Here is an 18,126-nt window from a genome sequence, read left to right as displayed (position 1 = left end):
ACATAAATAAAACTTATCCCAAATGTTAGGGACAAAAATGATACTTTACTCTTAAATTAAAATAGTAAAATTCACACATAATGTAATTATAAAATAACTAAATCTTTACTTTTTCATTTTACTAATTTTCCCACTTCAAGAGATTTTTTTTTCTATCCGGTTGTTTTAAAAATTATAACCATACTTTTAATATCAGAGAAAGGGAGACAGGATTAGGGGGGATCAAATAATGCAGTTCATGGATGAGTTTTAGGCACTTTTGAGGGCATTAACTTTTGGCAGATCACAATTGGTGAACAATATTCTATACAATCACATCAATTCTAGCATGAATCAGGAGACTGTTATGCCTGCACTAGAAAAAATTTTGTACATGATGAACAAGTCAAGATCAATTTTTTTTCCCCGGGATATCTCGTCGCATATTTATTTACAAAGGATTTTGATACCACTTGAACCCTCAAATAAATATACAAATCTATAGCCTCAAAGCATGATGGAATTCCTAGAAACTATGAAGGAGCCTCTCATTAAAAGACCGCCTATTTCCTTACCCTCTAGCACTTGAGCACTGTAACTGCTGCCATCCCGCATTTGCAACTACTATTTATATGCCGATGCTGCCATTATGAACAATGAAAACAAAATTGGTCGGTTCATACGGCACATCTTCGGCCAGCATTATGATTTTCGTCACAGCTTGCACATTAAGCAGCCAATCCTGCTATTTGTAACTTGTAAGTGATTTGCCAGAACACTATATTCAACCATCTTTATTGTTACCGGAAAGGCTTGGTATTTCATCAGGAAATCCTGTATCGAAATTTGTGTTTGATTTGCCAGAACGCTTTCTGGGTTTACGAGGCATGGCAGACACAAGAGGACCTACAGCTGGCTGTTGTAGCATGTCTATGGTATTTCTCTCTTCTGTTATTGCTTTACCAATTGCCAAGTTTTCAGAAGCAGGAGATTCACCAATTGCACCACTTTCAGTATTCGTCTTTGAGAGCATAGGATTATCTGATGAGGATGAATCTAAACTTAACCATGAAGAATTACTTTTTCCATCATATCCCTCTCTGGCGAAAGCCATGTTTAAAGTACTTGCATCATTGAGGAGACTATCATCAACTTGAGCATCAGAACCTGCCTGAAGATCACGTGGGTTTTCTATACAAGCTGTATGCTCGGCAACATTTTCTTCTGATGTAGGGACCTCCTATCAAAAAGGAGAATAAATAAATTGTTATCATGGGCGGAAATGAAGATTTCAAAATTTTCTTGAGAACATGAATTCACATCATCGAAGAAAACAAACTATTGTTGAATATTGGCGTGATAATTTTAAAAATAAATAAAAACATGGTACACGGGTTCTAGTTAACCAGAATAATAAGGTTGGATCATTATCCATCAAATGGGCATGAACAAAGTAGGACATGCCAGTCAAAACAAAAGAATTTTGGTCAAGGAGGGAGAGAAGATTGCACGTGTAACAAATAAATGATCTATTTATTTATAATTTAACCATTTGTAATGTAATTAAAAGAATAATGCTGAGTCTTTTGTCGATTAATTAATTGACCAATACATTTAGTTGTCATCGGAGTAAGAAGAGAGACAAAAAAAGGCAGAAAAATTGCAGCCAAACTTAGAAAGACTGAAAGACAAGATATAGCAGTCTAGAAATAGAATTATGGCATCACACATAAACCATTAGAAACTACAAGTTAAACTGAAAAGATGGTAGATGGACTAAATTACCTTATTTTGAACCTCAGGAGCTTGTTCAAATCCAGAACCATCCTCTCCTTCAGAATCAGCCATCTCCTCACATTCAAACTCTACATGTTCTTCAATATCCTCCTCAGAGTCACTTAGCTCTTCCTGCTCCATCACTATGCCAAGATGAGAATGATCACCAATATCATCTACATCGTATCTGGTGATGTTATCATTAGGAACAACCAAAGGAAGATCACTTGATGCAAGCTCACAACTGCCAGCAGAAGGATTTTTATCACCCTGCTGACCTTGTAGAAAACTATTCTCTTGAGGTGTCGTTGTTCCGCCAACTGCTAGAGTGATTTTAGACCCTAATGGATCATGTAAATTTTGCTGTCTACTTTTCACTGATTTCCCCCTTCCAGATACAGAACTTAGGTGCATCTCCAAGTCAAGTTCACTGGATTTGTCATTAGGACCAGAAGATCTATTGACTATAGCTGGCTCATCACTATTACCCAGTGACTCAGGCTGGCAAGCATCAAAATTGGTTGGTGATTGTGTATCATTAGATTTCTGCAGAAGTGGATGAAAATCAATGCTGCCTGACCTTAAAGTGGAATCCTTTGACTTTGTGGCCTTATTAGGATAATCAACTTGGCTCCGCTGCTGTGAACTATGGAAAAGGCAAAGATTTAGTTGTGGTTGACTACCCGAGAAGAAGTTGAAGGAACCAGAAGTTCCAGAACTAGGGTTCAATGGATAATAAGGCACATTGACATCTTCAGCTACTTGGAACAATAGTGGATGCATCTGGAGATCAGTACAAGTGCCATTTTCTACCACAATAGATCTCCCTTCCACAGTTCCAGATCTTTCTGGCTGAGAACTTGTGGCATTGTCCTTTAGCACAGGTCTTGCACCTTTAGCTTGATGAATGTTATTAAATTTCTCACCATGAGGAATTTGAGATACAGAACTATCTTTTCTACCAGCAGTGACACCACCACCCTCAGGAGGGTAAATCTTAGGTGTTCCACACTGGAACCCTTTAAAAGCAGTCTGAGAAACTACACGAACAGATGGAGGAAGATTTACAGGAGGCAAGTCTGGTGCTAATTTCACTAAGTGAGTGTGATTTACCTTCCGAGACCGATAAGGTCGACAATAGTAAGTGGAGCTAGATGTCACATCCAAACCTGGGATTTTAGGTTTAATTGTACTGGAAGCACCTTGTATTCCATTTCTTAAATCAGATGGAGGGTGAATAAACTGATGAAGGTTTGATGTAGATGGAAATGCAGGCCGATTACTATTATGATCTTGAGTTCCTTCTCCAGATGTAGAGGAAAAGCGTTCAGAATAAGTAAGAGATGTATCTGGCCTCCAATCTGCCAAAAATGCCTGATGCACATAAGGAACATCTGAATAATCCATGCAATTCTCTGAACCAGCAATTTCAGCATCACAATCCTGCAACAAATTCCAAATAAAGGCTATCAAATTTAATCCAAAACCCCTTGATAAGTTAGGAGCTCAAACTAAGGCATGGGCATATTAACAAACCATGCAGTGTTAGACTGTAGAGACAATTTTCACAAATGTCACACGACTAGGAAATGGATATACAGTGGTCCATTTGCAAGCAGAGCAACATCAATTGCTAATGATTCATGGTTTGTTATATTCTTTTGGCACATATGTATATGGTATTTACATCAGTCAAGATCATAAAGGTAAATTAAGACCTGTTTACTGGTCATAAGCCATGAAGGCAACTACCAAAATGCGACATGAAATTTGACTACGAAGAACAAAGACCAGACCAGAGATGAAATGCCAAAAGAGGCTTCTAAACTAAGACTAACCTCTTTATCAGATACGGCTTGCCAACTTTCCGCAGCAGCAGCTTTCAATTTTCTTCTTTTTGATTCATACAATCTTCGCTTCTCCCTTTTTGATGCATCTACCTTGTATGACTTTTGAGTTCCAAGAGCAATACGCCACTGGCGAGGAAGCAATGATGGATCTCTGTGTGGAACTATAAATTGCCACACCAACATCCAATCAAATTTATAATACTTAAGTCCCTGCATATTTGTGGTCATACATCAGCCGGTCGTAATGCAACAATCAGAATTTCCATATCGGAAGATACAGTAGAACAAGTTACCTCTTGAATGCGTGCTATCTCCTCCGTGGTCAAAGGAGAGGTCTTCATTCTTCGAACTGCCTGTTGTAAAGAAGCAACAGTTTAAAAGAGTTAAAAAGAAAAATTGATTAAACTACTATAGTCTGAGTCTCGTTCCATACATGCATAAAAATACAAAACTACTATATATTGTACATGATTCAATCCAGCTAGAACAAATGCCTTTTAATCCGTGATACTGTCTTATTTCTTTAAGGGATATACTTGTTTCCTCAGCATTCTTGTTTTATAAACAACACCTTTATTCGACAGTCTTTCAAAGCTAACTTCTTGTATATGAATTTTGAGTTTCACCCCTTCCAACAAGGATTATCAAGCAAAATCCCAGGGAAGAGATGCCTATGTGATTCAAATCTTAAATTACCTTTTAGTTTAGACTTAAAATAGAGAAAGTTTTAACTAAGTATATAAGCAGATCAAAAGGGGGAAAAATCCTTCCACTTATACACTAAGTTGGTTTTAAATTAACTTGGTGATACCAAATCCATTTCTGCTTCATGCAGATATTATATATACCACTACTACAAAAGATTCTCCTCCTCGTGTGTTTATATTTTGTTTGTCCTAAAACCTCAACATCCTCCTCTGATAGTTTTTACAATTCAACAAGCACAGGGAATTGACACAATTCCAGGCCTTAAGAACATGGAGGACAAAAATAATAAAATATTGACAATTCAATATCATCACTATGCCTCGTATACTTTTATTTCTAAATTTTATTCAATAACAAAGGGAACATCAGTGAAAGTTTATCATATAAAATTACATATATAGATTTACCTTTATTGGATTCTCTGGGGCTTTCGAAGAACAGCGATTTTTCTGCCTAACAAAAATCTGTAACCCAACCATTTGGTATCACATTAGAATATTGGATAGGGAACCAAACATGATCAGTATAATGAAATTGCTGAACAGTTCAGCAGAGTATTACATTTAAAAGACAAGTAAAAGGAAGTGTTGACATGATGACCCTTAGGTCTGAAGTTTCAACACAACATCACAATATTATGAGGGAAATAGAAGTATATCAAAGATATTACTTTCCCATCTAAGAATGTATAATTGTACATCGCCTGATCAGTGAGTACTATAGCCATCTCAAACCAACTTATCTGAAACTATAAACATAGCCTCATTGTGTTTACTAGCAAATAATATTATCCCATCCGCAAAAAACACTGGTTAAAATCAGCAGCAAACTGCCAAGGAGTACTTCAATTACTTTTCTCTTTAATTTTTATTCATTAGGAAAATCATATGCATATCTATAAGGAACCCAAACACTGGCATAATGTTTAGCCCATAATGCATTTATGCATCTAAGGTACAAAGCCATAAAATGACAATTCATAAGCAGATGTAAGCCTGCCCTGCCTTACCCACTTTTGTTTAGAGGATCTCCAATCAAGCTGGTCACAATTAGGTTAAATAAATTTAACCATAACTTCTATTGCAATCCATTAAGTTATAACTCATTACGAAAATGACAACTGAGATTCATGCATATTGGTTTCTTTCTTTTATTCAACAAGAGAATACTCAATTTGCAGAAATTAGCTTCAGGAAGAAAACAATAAGAATTTAATATATATATATGAACCACCAAAGATGCTATGTCCACTGTTTAATCACGAAACATGAACATGATAGAGAAAACAAAATGAAGACACAAACTTCCCCTCCAACAATCAAATTGCACACCATAAACACTTCGTTGAAAAACCCATCCTCCAATGGCAATCACCTGATGTTTAGACTTGCAGGGAAGAAAACGTTGTTGAATTGCTTTCCAATCTGTATTGTACTCCATTATCCCTAAGGCTAGTAGTCTGCAACAAAATCAAAAGGAGATGTACAATCCATAAGCTCATCATAAACAGTGAGAATAAATGTACTAAATTTATATTGAAAAAAAGAAAAAAGAAGACAATCAAAGTCCAGTATCAAAGGAAGATGGAACCATTCTGTAAAGCTACTGTAGAAATGAGTAAATAATCAACCAAAGGTTTTAATCTCCAAGAAATGAAACAACTTAAAAAGAGAGATATATAGTCAAACAGAGAATATCATCAATCCATTTCTAATCACACTGAGAACCGAGTAGATTACCACCTGTTCAGAAGCTAAATTATACATTGAAAGAAATGAATTTAATGATAGAAGAAAATATTATCGTCTAGAAATAGTAAAAGGGAACAATAACGTGTCCACATAGAGACAACATCAGAAAAAAAGCGACATCGGCAAACATGACAAGGTTTAGCATATGTCTCTAGGTAGGTTATAGGTGAAAGGAAAAGGTATAGCTTAAGACTATACATCCACAATACTAATCAACACATACAAACACTTGCAAAACTGAACAGAACAAAACAAAAAGTTCCATTCAAGAGTGATAAAGCTGGTTTGCAGAAAGAGGAAGCATTGGACTTACTCATCCTCTGAATCAGTAAAAAGTACCCTATTTACAACAGCTGCTGGGGGTGGCTTATGTGGGAATAGTGATGGATTGAGCAAGGGAACAAATCTTTGAGCTAACTTTGCAACTTCCTTTGGTACCAAAGCAATTGACTGCTTCTTAGTACTTTCAACAAGCATGGCAGCCAAAGTTTTCTTAGGTTGCTGTTGTCCAGGTGAAGGTGAGATTGTATTAACTGCTCCATTCGTGGTGCCACTTGAAACTGCACTGTTAGCTTCAGCAGATGGTGAAGAAAAAGGAAAGAGAGGCTCCTTCGCAACATGTGAATCACAACCAGATTCAATGTATCTCTTTCGAAATTCTTGGGCAGCTGTAAAAGGAATTTCAAACCAATGCCTGAGTACGTAAAAGTCAAGTATGAGCTAGCATAAAACGGAAAAAGATGAAGCAAACTTGAATCTTCAATCGGGCTTACCAGAATCAATGTCTTCGACATATCTTCCTACCAAACTAAGTGGAGAAACATCCAAAATAGATTGTACGGGGCCTCTAACACAAGGGACCCATAAGGAACCCTCAGAATACCTTTGATTGGATTGAGGAAAGCATAAACTCTGTCCTTCTTGTGTAGAAGCAGATTCTATGTTGCTCGGGCATTGCAGATGTTTGGAGATTCCATTGGTCACCGAAGTGCAGGCATAAGACGGGGTAAAGCAAATACTAGGATATGGCGTCCTTCTCACAGATAAAGCTTCATCTCGCTTGTGAAGCATCTCAGAAAGCAACCCTTGAACCTGAGAAGCAATCTGTTTTTGGGAAGGCTCAAGAACTGACAGAGAAAATACCTGAATAAGAAGTTGTACATGCTCATGGATCAAACAATGCAACTGACCAATCTGCTGGGTAGTGAACCCATTCACAAGACCACTTCCTGGAGCACAAGCATGAAAACTTGAAGTAGCCTCGGGCATCAAACCTTTCCCAGAAGCCAGAGGTGCATTCAAGCAATTCGGCAAAATTGGGCGCAGGGGCCTCTTGCCCCGTCCCAATGTTTTCTTCTCACATTGGGTAGAGACCTTCTGACGCTTATTTTGCCTAGTCTCTGGTCGTCGTCCAGCTCCATCTTGCTCTTTTCCAGCATTCACTGATGCATTCTCATCAACATCACTCTCCAGTAATTCTTCAAGCTCTATCTCAAAGTCTGCATCGTTATCCTCATCTTCATCATCAAGATTTTCATTTTCATGAGACGAAAGAGCATCGGCATCTCCACCTTGTAACACAGCTGCAAGGAATTTTTTATACTCTTCTTCATCATTAGCATTTTGAAGGTCATCGTCATCATCAGTCTCTTGAAGAAACGTCTCAAGCTCGTCAAGAGTGAAACTTGCAAGTGAATAACGGGCTCGGGTGCGCATACAGATAGCATCCTCGCTATCTATATCTATTATTGGAGTCAAGGATTTTGCAATGTTACTTAGTTCTCCTATTGTAGGATCGTTGCAATCAGTTGCACACATCAAGTTATTGTGCTTCCCTTGATTCATCTCAGATTGAGAGATCAAAGCTGATGACTGCAAAAGAATGCCCTCAGCATGCTCAGAATCAACAGCAGCACAAACTTGCTCCATTTTAGTGGTTAGCTTTGATTTCGACTTTGTGCCCACAGATTGCTCACTAGTGACAACATTATCATCCAAAGCATCAACCTCAGAGCTCAAACTCGAAGATGCTTCTTGTGAAGGGGTTTCCTTTAGAAAAGGATTAAAATCCACATCTTCGTCTTCTTCCTCCATGTCTTCCTCCTCTTCTTTATCCTCCTCTTGAGGTTTCAAATTGCTTGCACTCTGGTTATTGCCAGAGTCAGATTTCGTGGACTGCACGCTCGAGCAGGAAAGCATTTTATACAAGCAATACCACTAAAGTTTATTGTTGATAACCTCAAAGGCATTCAGAAGTATGTCTATGAGACAGTATCCAAAACAGGAAAGTTGAAATCACTAGAGAACCTGAAGAAAGCAGAAAGCAGTGGTAAATAACGAAGCTCAAAAAGTAACCATCTTTCATCTCCCAACAAATCACATATAAGATTAACATTGCAATTCAAGTTGCTCCCCGTTCAAATACTACAGGGCGTTTGGAAACCCCAGGAATTCAATTCCATAAACGAGTTCCCTAATTTGGAATCAACATAAGACAAGGAATTGAAATCACATGATGATTCAATTGTACTTAAACTATGGAATTTAAATCAGAGTCAAAATTTTAATACACACCTTCGTCTACAGCAGTCGAGTGGTTTCGGTGATCTCAAGTGTGCTGCATATCAAAATAGAGGGAATGAGACGCACCCGCCGAAAGAAGAAGAAAAATGAGAGTGAAAGGGGGTTAGAGACAAAACGACAACGAAGAAGGAAACCAAGTAGTGCAGTTCTTTCGGAACCAGAAATCCAAGCCCTCTTTTTTTAAAATCGTGAAACCCCTTCTTTTCTTTCTTTTCGCATTAAGCACACTTGTTTGTTTCGGGTATATTTTCTTTTACAACCCTGCTACAGGAAACATTTGAAGGTGAAACCGTGCAGCGGTGATGTGAAATTAATAACCGAGAGCTGTTAAATAATTTGATTAAATTTTTATTTAACGATTCTTAAGTATTAATTTTACGTGAAGTAACTTCACTTGAGTTTTTACCATAGTTATATAAAAATATATTATGATTAATTTTGATAATTAATTTTAATTTTTTTATATAAATAATATTTTTATTTCTTAAAACTATTTTTACTGAATAAGATAAAAAAGTTCATTTAAAATGATTTATTTTAATAATGGGTTATGTCTACTCAGTACTCATGTGATTTAAAATTTTATTTACTTAATTTGATCCATCAATATAATATTCGTGATTTAATTAAAATTTTTCTTTTTACAAAACTTTTAAAATTTTATTCCTAATATAATAATAAATTATTAAAATAATATTAAAAATTTATATTATTGACAAAAATAACACAATAAATAATAATGATAAATAAGTCCAAAAAAATAAAAAATACAACCAAATAAATTAAATATTAAATATATATTAAAAAAATTTAGATACAGATTTTAATGTAAATTTTTATAAATATTATTAAAAAATAAGATCTTTTTATTTATAAAATTTGATAATTTTATATTAACTTATTTTTTTTTAATTTCATTGTGAATGATCAAATTTTTTGAAAAAAAAAATCTAAAAATTAAATTTTATTTTAAAATTTTTATGTATTTTTAAATATTAATTCAAATATTACTCAAAATTTTGGATCAAGTGGATAAACTGATTATTTTTGTCATATTTTTAAATTATTTATAGAATAATTTTTCAAAAATTATGAATATTTTAAATACTAAATTAATAGCTAATTCTTTTAAAATATTTTAGAAATTTTCGTATCTTTTTAAAATAACAATAAAACCCCATTTACCTAATAAAATATAAATTGTAAACTAAAAGTTTCTTATAAATTAATTACTCAATTTTTCCTACAATAATTTAAATGTTCTACCCAAATACAAATTTTTGAACCCACTTTAGGCCAAAACAATTAATTAGCAATATATTTGAATGAATTAGGTCCCCAACCCCGATCCAATGCTTTGCAATCATGCACAATGTATTAATGGTAGCAATAGCATTGTCCTCTTTTGTCTCAGGACACGTCATGTTATTGAGATGCTTCTTTCCTCTTTCATCATCTATTCACTATTCAATTGTCCCCTTCTTCCATTTCGACCAAAAACCGATTCCTTCCAATTCCATCATCGTTAATCATCTCTGCATAACTAACACACACTCTTCTTCTTCTTCTTCTTCTTCTTCCTCCTCCTCCTCCTCTTTCTCTGGAATCAATCAAAAGTAAGAGAGTGTTTTTATTTTGAATTAATTAAATTAATGACGACAAGCACACAAGCCTATGGTGAACCCTGGTATTGGGACAACCGCTACTCCAACGAACCTGGACCCTTCGATTGGTACCAAAAATACCTAACTTTGGCCCCAATCATCAACCTCTATGTCCCTCGCCACCACTCCACCCTCGTTGTTGGTTGCGGCAACTCAGGCATGTTCTTCTTTAGATCTCATACCTCTCATTTGTTTCGATTCAATCAAAATGTCATTTTTATTATTGTTTGGAGGTGTTGTTGGTTTGCAGCTTTCAGTGAAGGCATGGTTGATGATGGTTACAGTGATGTTGTTAACGTTGATATATCTTCTGTGGTGATTGAAGCTATGCAGAACAAATACAAGGATCGTCCACACTTGAAATGTATTATCCTTCTCTCGCTATGATTGATTGCTTTGATATTTGATATATTATGGTTATGGTTTTTATTTTGGATAAATAATCAGGTGAATTATTCTTAATAATTTGCGCAGATATGAAAATGGATGTGAGAGACATGAGTGCTTTTGAATCAGAGTCTTTTGGTGCAGTTATTGACAAAGGTAATGTTACCCTTTTTTTTTTTTTTTGCATGCTCCGACTCCTTTCAATTTTATTGTAATTGAAAATGAATCAGGTTGCTGATGCTTTTTTTTTTTTTTTGGGTTGTTCAGGGACTCTTGACTCTATCTTGGTGAGTGATGATGCTCATTGAAATGCACATGTGTTAGTTAGGTCTCATCTAGTGATAATGTTAAGTAGACAATAACTAAAGTTACCTTAATTAATTCATCATTTATAATTTTTATGTATGTAACATTCATAATTACACACTTATTGTATTTAATATTATTTAATTATTCTAACAGTAATTAAGAAATACAAAATAAGATAAACAATAATTAAAAAATACAAAACAAAGTAATTTTGAGCTGATTTTTTATTGTCTCCCAAATATTTTTGATGGTTTATCTGCCATCTCAAATATAGAAACGCAAACTTGTTTAGAGAAAGAGATATACAGAAAAGGCAAATGTTTCTCTCTTGGAACAAGACATGCCAAATTTTCTTCCTCCTTAAAAGTTGGGGATAACGATAGAGATACAACCTTTTTTGTTTTTTTGTTTTTGTTTTTGTGTCTTGCTATCTATTTTTTTTAGAATTAGAACACTTACTAAATGCAGCATTAGAGTTATGATATGCTTCTTGCATATTTTTGTTTGCAGTGTGGGAATAATTCAAGACAAAATGCTACGAAGATGCTTGGGGAAGTGTGGAGGTATAATGAAACCATGAACAAAAGTCTATAGTTCTTTGCAACTTTTGCATTATTTTTAGTATTTTTTTATTCTTGATCTGTTCACCATTATTGAAGCAGTTGATGACACACTATAGGGTCCTCAAGGAAAAAGGAGTTTATGTTCTGGTAAACGCCACCTCTTTCTGTTAATATCAATCTGCGTCAGATTTGCAACAGATGAAATCTGTCTTGGCATTGGCATTGACTCCTTGTAAAAATTGCAGGTAACATATGGCGCTCCACTATATCGCCTACGATTGTTAAGGGAATCATGCTCATGGACTATAAAACTCCATGTAATAGGTTGGTTTAAATTCTAATGTCCATATCGTTTTCTATTCCTTGTTATATGAACCTATCACAATATTGTTCTATATCTGTGTCCCTAGGCTTCTAGTTTTCCCTATTTCACAGTTTTATCATTTACCTTTGGTAATTTAGAGTTTCCTGAATGATACTTCCAGATACATTAATCCAAGGAAGTGCCAAAAAGTGTGATAAATAAAAAGGCAACAATGGGAATAACTTATAAGTTGCATTAAACCTGATCTGCATATAAGCAATCGTTGCAAATTACTGAGGAAATACTTACTCTCTTACTCTTGATATGTTGTAACTTGTAGCAAATGTTTTCCCCTTAAAAAGGCATGCTATTTATATTTTATGTAATGAATCGCTAATTTGCTACTATTTGATTAAGTATGTAAATGTATTTTTAGCCTCGTGCATCGAGATTTGGAGAATGACGATTAACTAAACCTGTGTCAATGACGGCTGTCACTATATATGCAGAGAAACTTGCATCGGAAGAGAAATCTGAACCAATATGGGAGCTAACCAAACCTGTTCCACTCAATAATGATGGAAGCTCTGTGGAGGAGGCGCTGGGACGGAATCTCGATGTCCATTATATTTATATTTGCATTAAGGTAATCAAATGATCTGACATAGTTACTCTCTTATGTTCTTTGGCGGTTTGGCCTATATTGAATGTTGTATACAACTTCTTTTTGAAGGATTAGGTGCATTTGTTTAATTGTTTCGGCTTTTGGGAAAAAAATATTTTACATCTCAGACCTTTTATATAATTGGGAAAGCTTAATGATTTTTCGGAAATGAAAGGCTTTTGTTTCAGCTTAGCTGAAAACAAATTACTATTTTGAAAATTTGTCCAAATAAATGTTCAACTTTTTTTTGTTGGGGTGTTTTTGTTTTATTTTTGGGGGGCCGGGGGGAGATAAAACAAGCACACCTTAATCTCCATGATTGAAAAACATACTGAGCGAGATTGAGTTTAACTTGTGTTTTTCGTCGTTCCATTTGGACTAATCAATTTTAATGTTTCTTTCTGCCAGGAAAAATCTGTAAACTCAAGCACCTAAGCATGAATGGGCAGTTTAGTGAGGAAGGCATTATCATCACTCGACAAACATGTTTTAGGACTCTTTTAAATGTAGTTGATACCATAATTTGTAATGTTAGATAACATGCTTTTCTTTGCAACAATATATTACCATGATTTTCTTCATGTCTGCTGAAACTGTGATACCATAGGAGCAGCATAATTTCTAAATTTTAGTTTGATTGATTTCATGAATTGTCCATTAATTGAACTATACATCATGCAGTCTTCGGGACTTTTTTTTTCTTTTTTTAAAAGAAAAGAATAACTAGCATTTGACATTGTTGTGATGCTGCTATCTCTGCATTGAGGTTTTCAGGATAAATTAGCAATTCTCAAGCTATTAGACGCAAAATTTAAATGTAGCTTTAGTTTGTGAGGTATTATGGAAAAAAAAAATAGTCTTGAGGTTTTAGACTTTTAGGATCAATTAGTGTAAATATATGAATCATAAAAATGATTCACGTCTCACAACTCTTAATATTTGATTAAGCAAAAAATAAAAAGAAAATGTAAAAGAACCAAATTAAGGATTCATTTGGCAAGTTTTAAAAGTTATTTTTTTGAGCTTTTAACTTATAAAAAAGAATAGTATTAATATTTGGTGTAATTTTTAAAATTAAATTGTAGTTTTTTAAAAAATTATTCAAATATTTATAGAAAAGTTAAAAAAATGATTCTCTTATAATAAAAATATTTTTATCATATTTTTTTAAAATAAGTATTTTTAAAATTACAAAATTAAATACAAAATAATTTATTTATAAATTATTTTTAATATAAATATTTATTATTTAAATTATTATTTTAAAAAAAATTTAATTAAGCTATTTAACCAAACTGAGTCTAATTAAATTTAAATAGCAAGTTTAGATCTACTAATGTGAGAAATTTTGTATAGTGACAAAGTGAATGGATAATCACTTTTGGATTATTGGAAACAGGCTTGTTTAGTGGGGACAGCCACGTGGCATGCGATCCAAATCCTCAAGGCTGCGTTTGTTTTTAGAGACAGGACAGAACATGATACTGAAACGGAGACAATAGGACGGAGACACTAAAAATTATCTTTTGTGTATTGTGTTTAAATATAATGGACAAGACACTAATGTAATGTCTAGTATTATGTTTGGATACACATGGACAAGACTAAAATATTATATAAAATGACTAAAATAGTCTTGTGATTCCAAATTTTATACATCAATACAAATTAATTTAATAAAAAATGAGAGTACGTAGGAGTACAGACGGAACTTGAAAAAAATATTTGAAGAGGCAAAAAATTTTAATAAAAAAATATATTAGTATTTATATTAAAATAAAATTTATTATTAATATGTAAGAATACATATGGTTAAGATTAACAAAAAAATAAATTTGAATTTGAGTAATAAAAAATTTTGTTTAAGTTAATAAGCTAAATTAATTTTAAAAAAAATCCATTTTTACATGAAAAAACAATTAGTTTTTGCATATAAAAATCTATTTTTATTTAAAAAAAAACTAATTTTTTTTTATCTAAAAACTGATTTTTCTTTATAAAAAACTGATTTTTCTTTAAATTATATAAAATCAATTACAATTTATAAATTATTTTTTAGCATTTTAAAAGATTAATTTTACTTTTGCTAATATTTATCTTTCAAAAGTTTTAAGATTAATTATTTTTGTTATTATTTTTATTACAAATCAAATAATATAATATAAGGTTAAAATGGTATTGAAGTAAAACGATAAAAAGAAAAGAATTATCTACCCCCAATAAAAAATTCTACAAAAAAGAGAGAGTACCTGGAAAAGAAAGAGACAGAGGAAGAACAGGAAGAAAAAAGTATCTCTGAACAACGCAATAGAAAAAATAAAAAGGAGTAATAGTAGAAAAAAAAGAAAACAAAATTTATAAAATTGTCCGTGTCCACTCTTCCAAATTCAGTGTCCATTATTGTCCTTCGTAAAAGAGTGGACACAAAAGTATAAAAATCTGTTTCGGAGACAATATATCTACTGTCCATGTCTCTGCTTCCAAACACTTTTTAAACAAGTGTTGTCCATGTCTCCATATCCTGCCTCCGAAAACAAAGTGAATGGATAATCACTTTTGGATTATAGGAAACAGACTTGGTTAGTGGAGACAGCCACGTGGCATGCGATCCAAATCCTCAAGGGTTGAGACGCAGCGCGAGGGAACGTACTACAAGTAGGAAATTGCATGGGCATGAGTGGTAGGCTGGTAGCCTTGCAGTGGTATTGCCTTCTCTCCCTTCCGGTTCTTCTGAATCCCATTCTCTTATTCTTCCCTTGCAGTGAGGTTCTTGATGGATAGCTTGGCTGAATCTTCCCCTTCATTGCCTTAATAATTTTTTATCTGTTATTGCTTAGTTCTTTTATATTGATCATGTTCCCTCATAACCCCTTATTTTTGTCTTACTTTCTCTACACGATAATACAAATCCCCACTTCTTCTAGGCAAATACCACTGAATTACTGTTTCATTTATCTTTTATACATTTCACCCTTACATTCGGTGCTTTCATTGGCCATGGCTGAGAATACTCGCATGAAGACGATGGAGGCGGAACCTAAACGCTTATCTTAGATGATCGAAGCAGTAGCCGAAAAGAACAAGGCTGAACGCTCGCGCAGCGGAGATTACGGATCTAAAATTTGAAGCGATCCAGTCCTCCCTCACGCAACTTCTTTCCGATACATCTCGCCAGCACTCCATCTCCCGTGATACACCCCATGGATCGAACTCCAGCGCCGACAATTATGGTCGTGCCTCCCTACAACCCCGAAGGGTGAGCTTCGATTTGCCAAAATTTGATGGGAATGATGCATTGAGCTGGATTTTTTCAGTAGATCAATATTTCGACTTTTTCCACATAGCTGATGAGGAGCAAATCGGCTTGGCAGTTATGCAAATGACAGGGGTAGCTATTCCGTGGTTCCAAATGTCGTAGAGAGCAGCACAATTTCGCTCATGGACGCAGCTGAAATGGGCGATTGAAATCGAATTTGGCCCTTCTCTCTATGAGTGTCCCCGTGAACTTCTCTTCAAGCTTCAAAGCAAGGTTCTGTGAGTGAATATTATGCTGAATTTGTAGCGTTAGCAAATCGAACTCTTATTGAACCTGCTGATGCTTTGCGTGACTGCTTCATTAGTGGTCTAAGATCTGATATTAGACGTGAGGTTAAGGCTCAATGCCCTCCTTCACTGATGCGGGCTGTCAGTTTAGCCAGGCTCTACGAGGATAAGTTTTCTTCCTCACCAAGGCACACACCAGGTCCCTCAAATTTCAAACCCCAACAGCAGCCTCAGTTCACCAATAGTGCTTTGGGTTCCCTACTGCAAGGTAATCTGCCCCCTATTGCCTACTCGTTCTGCAAAACCAAACCTGCCCTCTCCTAAGAGTCCAATTCGTAGGCTATCCCCTGCAGAAATTCAGAGTAGGCGTGTGAGAAGGGTCTTTGTTACTGGTGGGATGAGCGTTTTATTGTGCTGCTCATAAATGCCCCAATAGGCAGTTTATGTTTATGCAATTGGAAGGAGATGAGGAACACGTTGTAGAAGCTAATGATGCTTTCGTTTTGTCAGAGGGCGATCTTCTTCAACAATTAGACCACGAAGTAGTTGATCATCATCTCTCTTATAATGTTATGCATGGTACTTCTGGCCCAGCAACTCTTCGTATTAAGGCTCACACTGGAGAATTGGAAATTTAAGCTTTAATTGATGGGGGGCAGCTCCTACTGTTTCATTCAGCCCAGGATTGCTAAATTCTTGAATCTTCCCTTTGAACCAGCACCAGGCTTTCAGGTTATTGTGGGGAATTTTGACATTATGCAGGTAGAAGGTCAAATTCCTTCCATGGAAGTCATCTTAGAGGGCTACAAAATTCGGGTCCCTGATGTATAGAACTGAATGTGGCTGGTGGCGATCTTCTTGTTGGAAACACATGGTTGAAGATGCTGCGAGCTCATATCGTGGATTATGAATCAGGTTATATTCGTTTTATGCATGAAGGAAGCTTGATCACAGTGCATGGTGAAAATAACACAGCCATAGCGCAGGCTGAATTCCATCACATAAGGCGACTTGTCCATACAGATTCCATAGCGGCAGCTTTTACTTTACAGCTTCAGCCTAAGGATGAAGAGGAGTCCCCTACTTTAGAGTTGCCAGATGAGCTGAACCCTGACATGGCTGCATTATTTCACCAATATGCGGAGGTTTTTGAGGAACCCAAGGGTCTTCCTCCTCATCGCCTTCATGATCACTGCATTCCACTTATGAAGGATGTGGAGCCTGTCAAAGTTTGTCCGTATCGTTACCCTCACAGCCAAAAGGCCCAAATAGAAGTTATGGTGAAGCAAATGTATTCAACCAAGCCGGAGTCCTTTCTTTTCCCCAATTATTCTTGTAAAGAAAAAGGATGGTACATGATGATTTTGCACGGACTATCGAGCTTTGAACAATATCACAATCAAGGACAGCTTCCCTATTCCTACTGTGGATGAACTCCTAGATGAATTGTTTGGTACTTCTACTTTTTCCAAGTTGGACTTCTGTTCTGGTTACTACCAAATTCTTGTTAAACCAGATGATCATTACAAGACAGCTTTTATAACTCACCAAGGTCTTTATGAGTGGCTCGTGATACCATTTGGGCTCACTACCTCTCCTGCTACATTTCAGAACCTCATGAATGACATCTTTTGGTCATACTTAGGAAAATTTGTGCTGATTTTCTTTGATGATATTTTGGTTTACAGTCCTTCAATGAGTCTTCATTTACATCACTTGGAGGTGGTGCTAAAGATATTGCAGCAAGAGTCTCTATACCCTAAACTGCAACCCTCAACTGTCAAGCAGTTGAGAGGCTTCCTGGGTTTAACGAGATACCATAGAAGGTTCATTAGGCAGTATGCTTCCATTGCTACTCCTCTTACGGACCTACTCAAGAAGGATGCATTTTTTTGGGATGAAAAAGCCACTACTGCGTGCATTCCAACAGTTGAAACTGGCAATTACTTCACAGCCTGTGTTGGCTCTATCTAACTTTGAGTTTCCTTTTGAGATTGAGACAGATGCTTCTGGTAATGGTGTAGGGGACTGTTTTGACACAAGGA

General features: G+C 35.3%; 2 protein-coding genes and 1 pseudogene across 2 annotated transcripts; 2 read left to right on the top strand and 1 right to left on the bottom strand.

The window, feature by feature from the left end:
* Window positions 1–257: 257 nt before the first annotated feature.
* DUO3 (Homeodomain-like superfamily protein) lies at window positions 258–8,913 on the bottom strand. The gene is made up of 9 exons (XM_016342532.3): window positions 8,639–8,913; window positions 6,838–8,371; window positions 6,378–6,732; window positions 5,688–5,772; window positions 4,721–4,777; window positions 3,899–3,958; window positions 3,594–3,815; window positions 1,765–3,198; window positions 258–1,219 (listed from the first exon to the last, which is right to left on the bottom strand). The coding sequence occupies exons 2-9, from the start codon at window positions 8,261–8,263 to the stop codon at window positions 764–766; spliced, it is 4,095 nt and encodes a 1,364-aa protein (XP_016198018.1). The 5' UTR covers window positions 8,264–8,371; window positions 8,639–8,913; the 3' UTR covers window positions 258–763.
* Window positions 8,914–9,929: 1,016 nt separating this feature from the next.
* On the top strand, window positions 9,930–13,209 carry LOC107639111 (S-adenosyl-L-methionine-dependent methyltransferases superfamily protein). Its single transcript, XM_088483413.1, has 9 exons — window positions 9,930–10,468; window positions 10,562–10,675; window positions 10,786–10,854; window positions 10,966–10,985; window positions 11,518–11,570; window positions 11,687–11,717; window positions 11,816–11,894; window positions 12,384–12,520; window positions 12,947–13,209. Exons 1-9 carry the CDS (start codon window positions 10,300–10,302, stop codon window positions 12,971–12,973), a joined length of 699 nt encoding a protein of 232 aa, XP_088339539.1. The 5' UTR covers window positions 9,930–10,299; the 3' UTR covers window positions 12,974–13,209.
* A 1,996-nt stretch (window positions 13,210–15,205) lies between these two features.
* On the top strand, window positions 15,206–17,770 carry LOC148566895 (uncharacterized; annotated as a pseudogene).
* The last annotated feature ends 356 nt before the right edge of the window (window positions 17,771–18,126 follow it).

This window comes from Arachis ipaensis, chromosome B4, assembly GCF_059453495.1.
Source record: "Arachis ipaensis isolate K30076 ecotype BB chromosome B4, ASM5945349v1, whole genome shotgun sequence".
NCBI lineage: Eukaryota > Viridiplantae > Streptophyta > Magnoliopsida > Fabales > Fabaceae > Arachis > Arachis ipaensis.
This window is presented reverse-complemented; position numbering and strand designations above follow the sequence as displayed.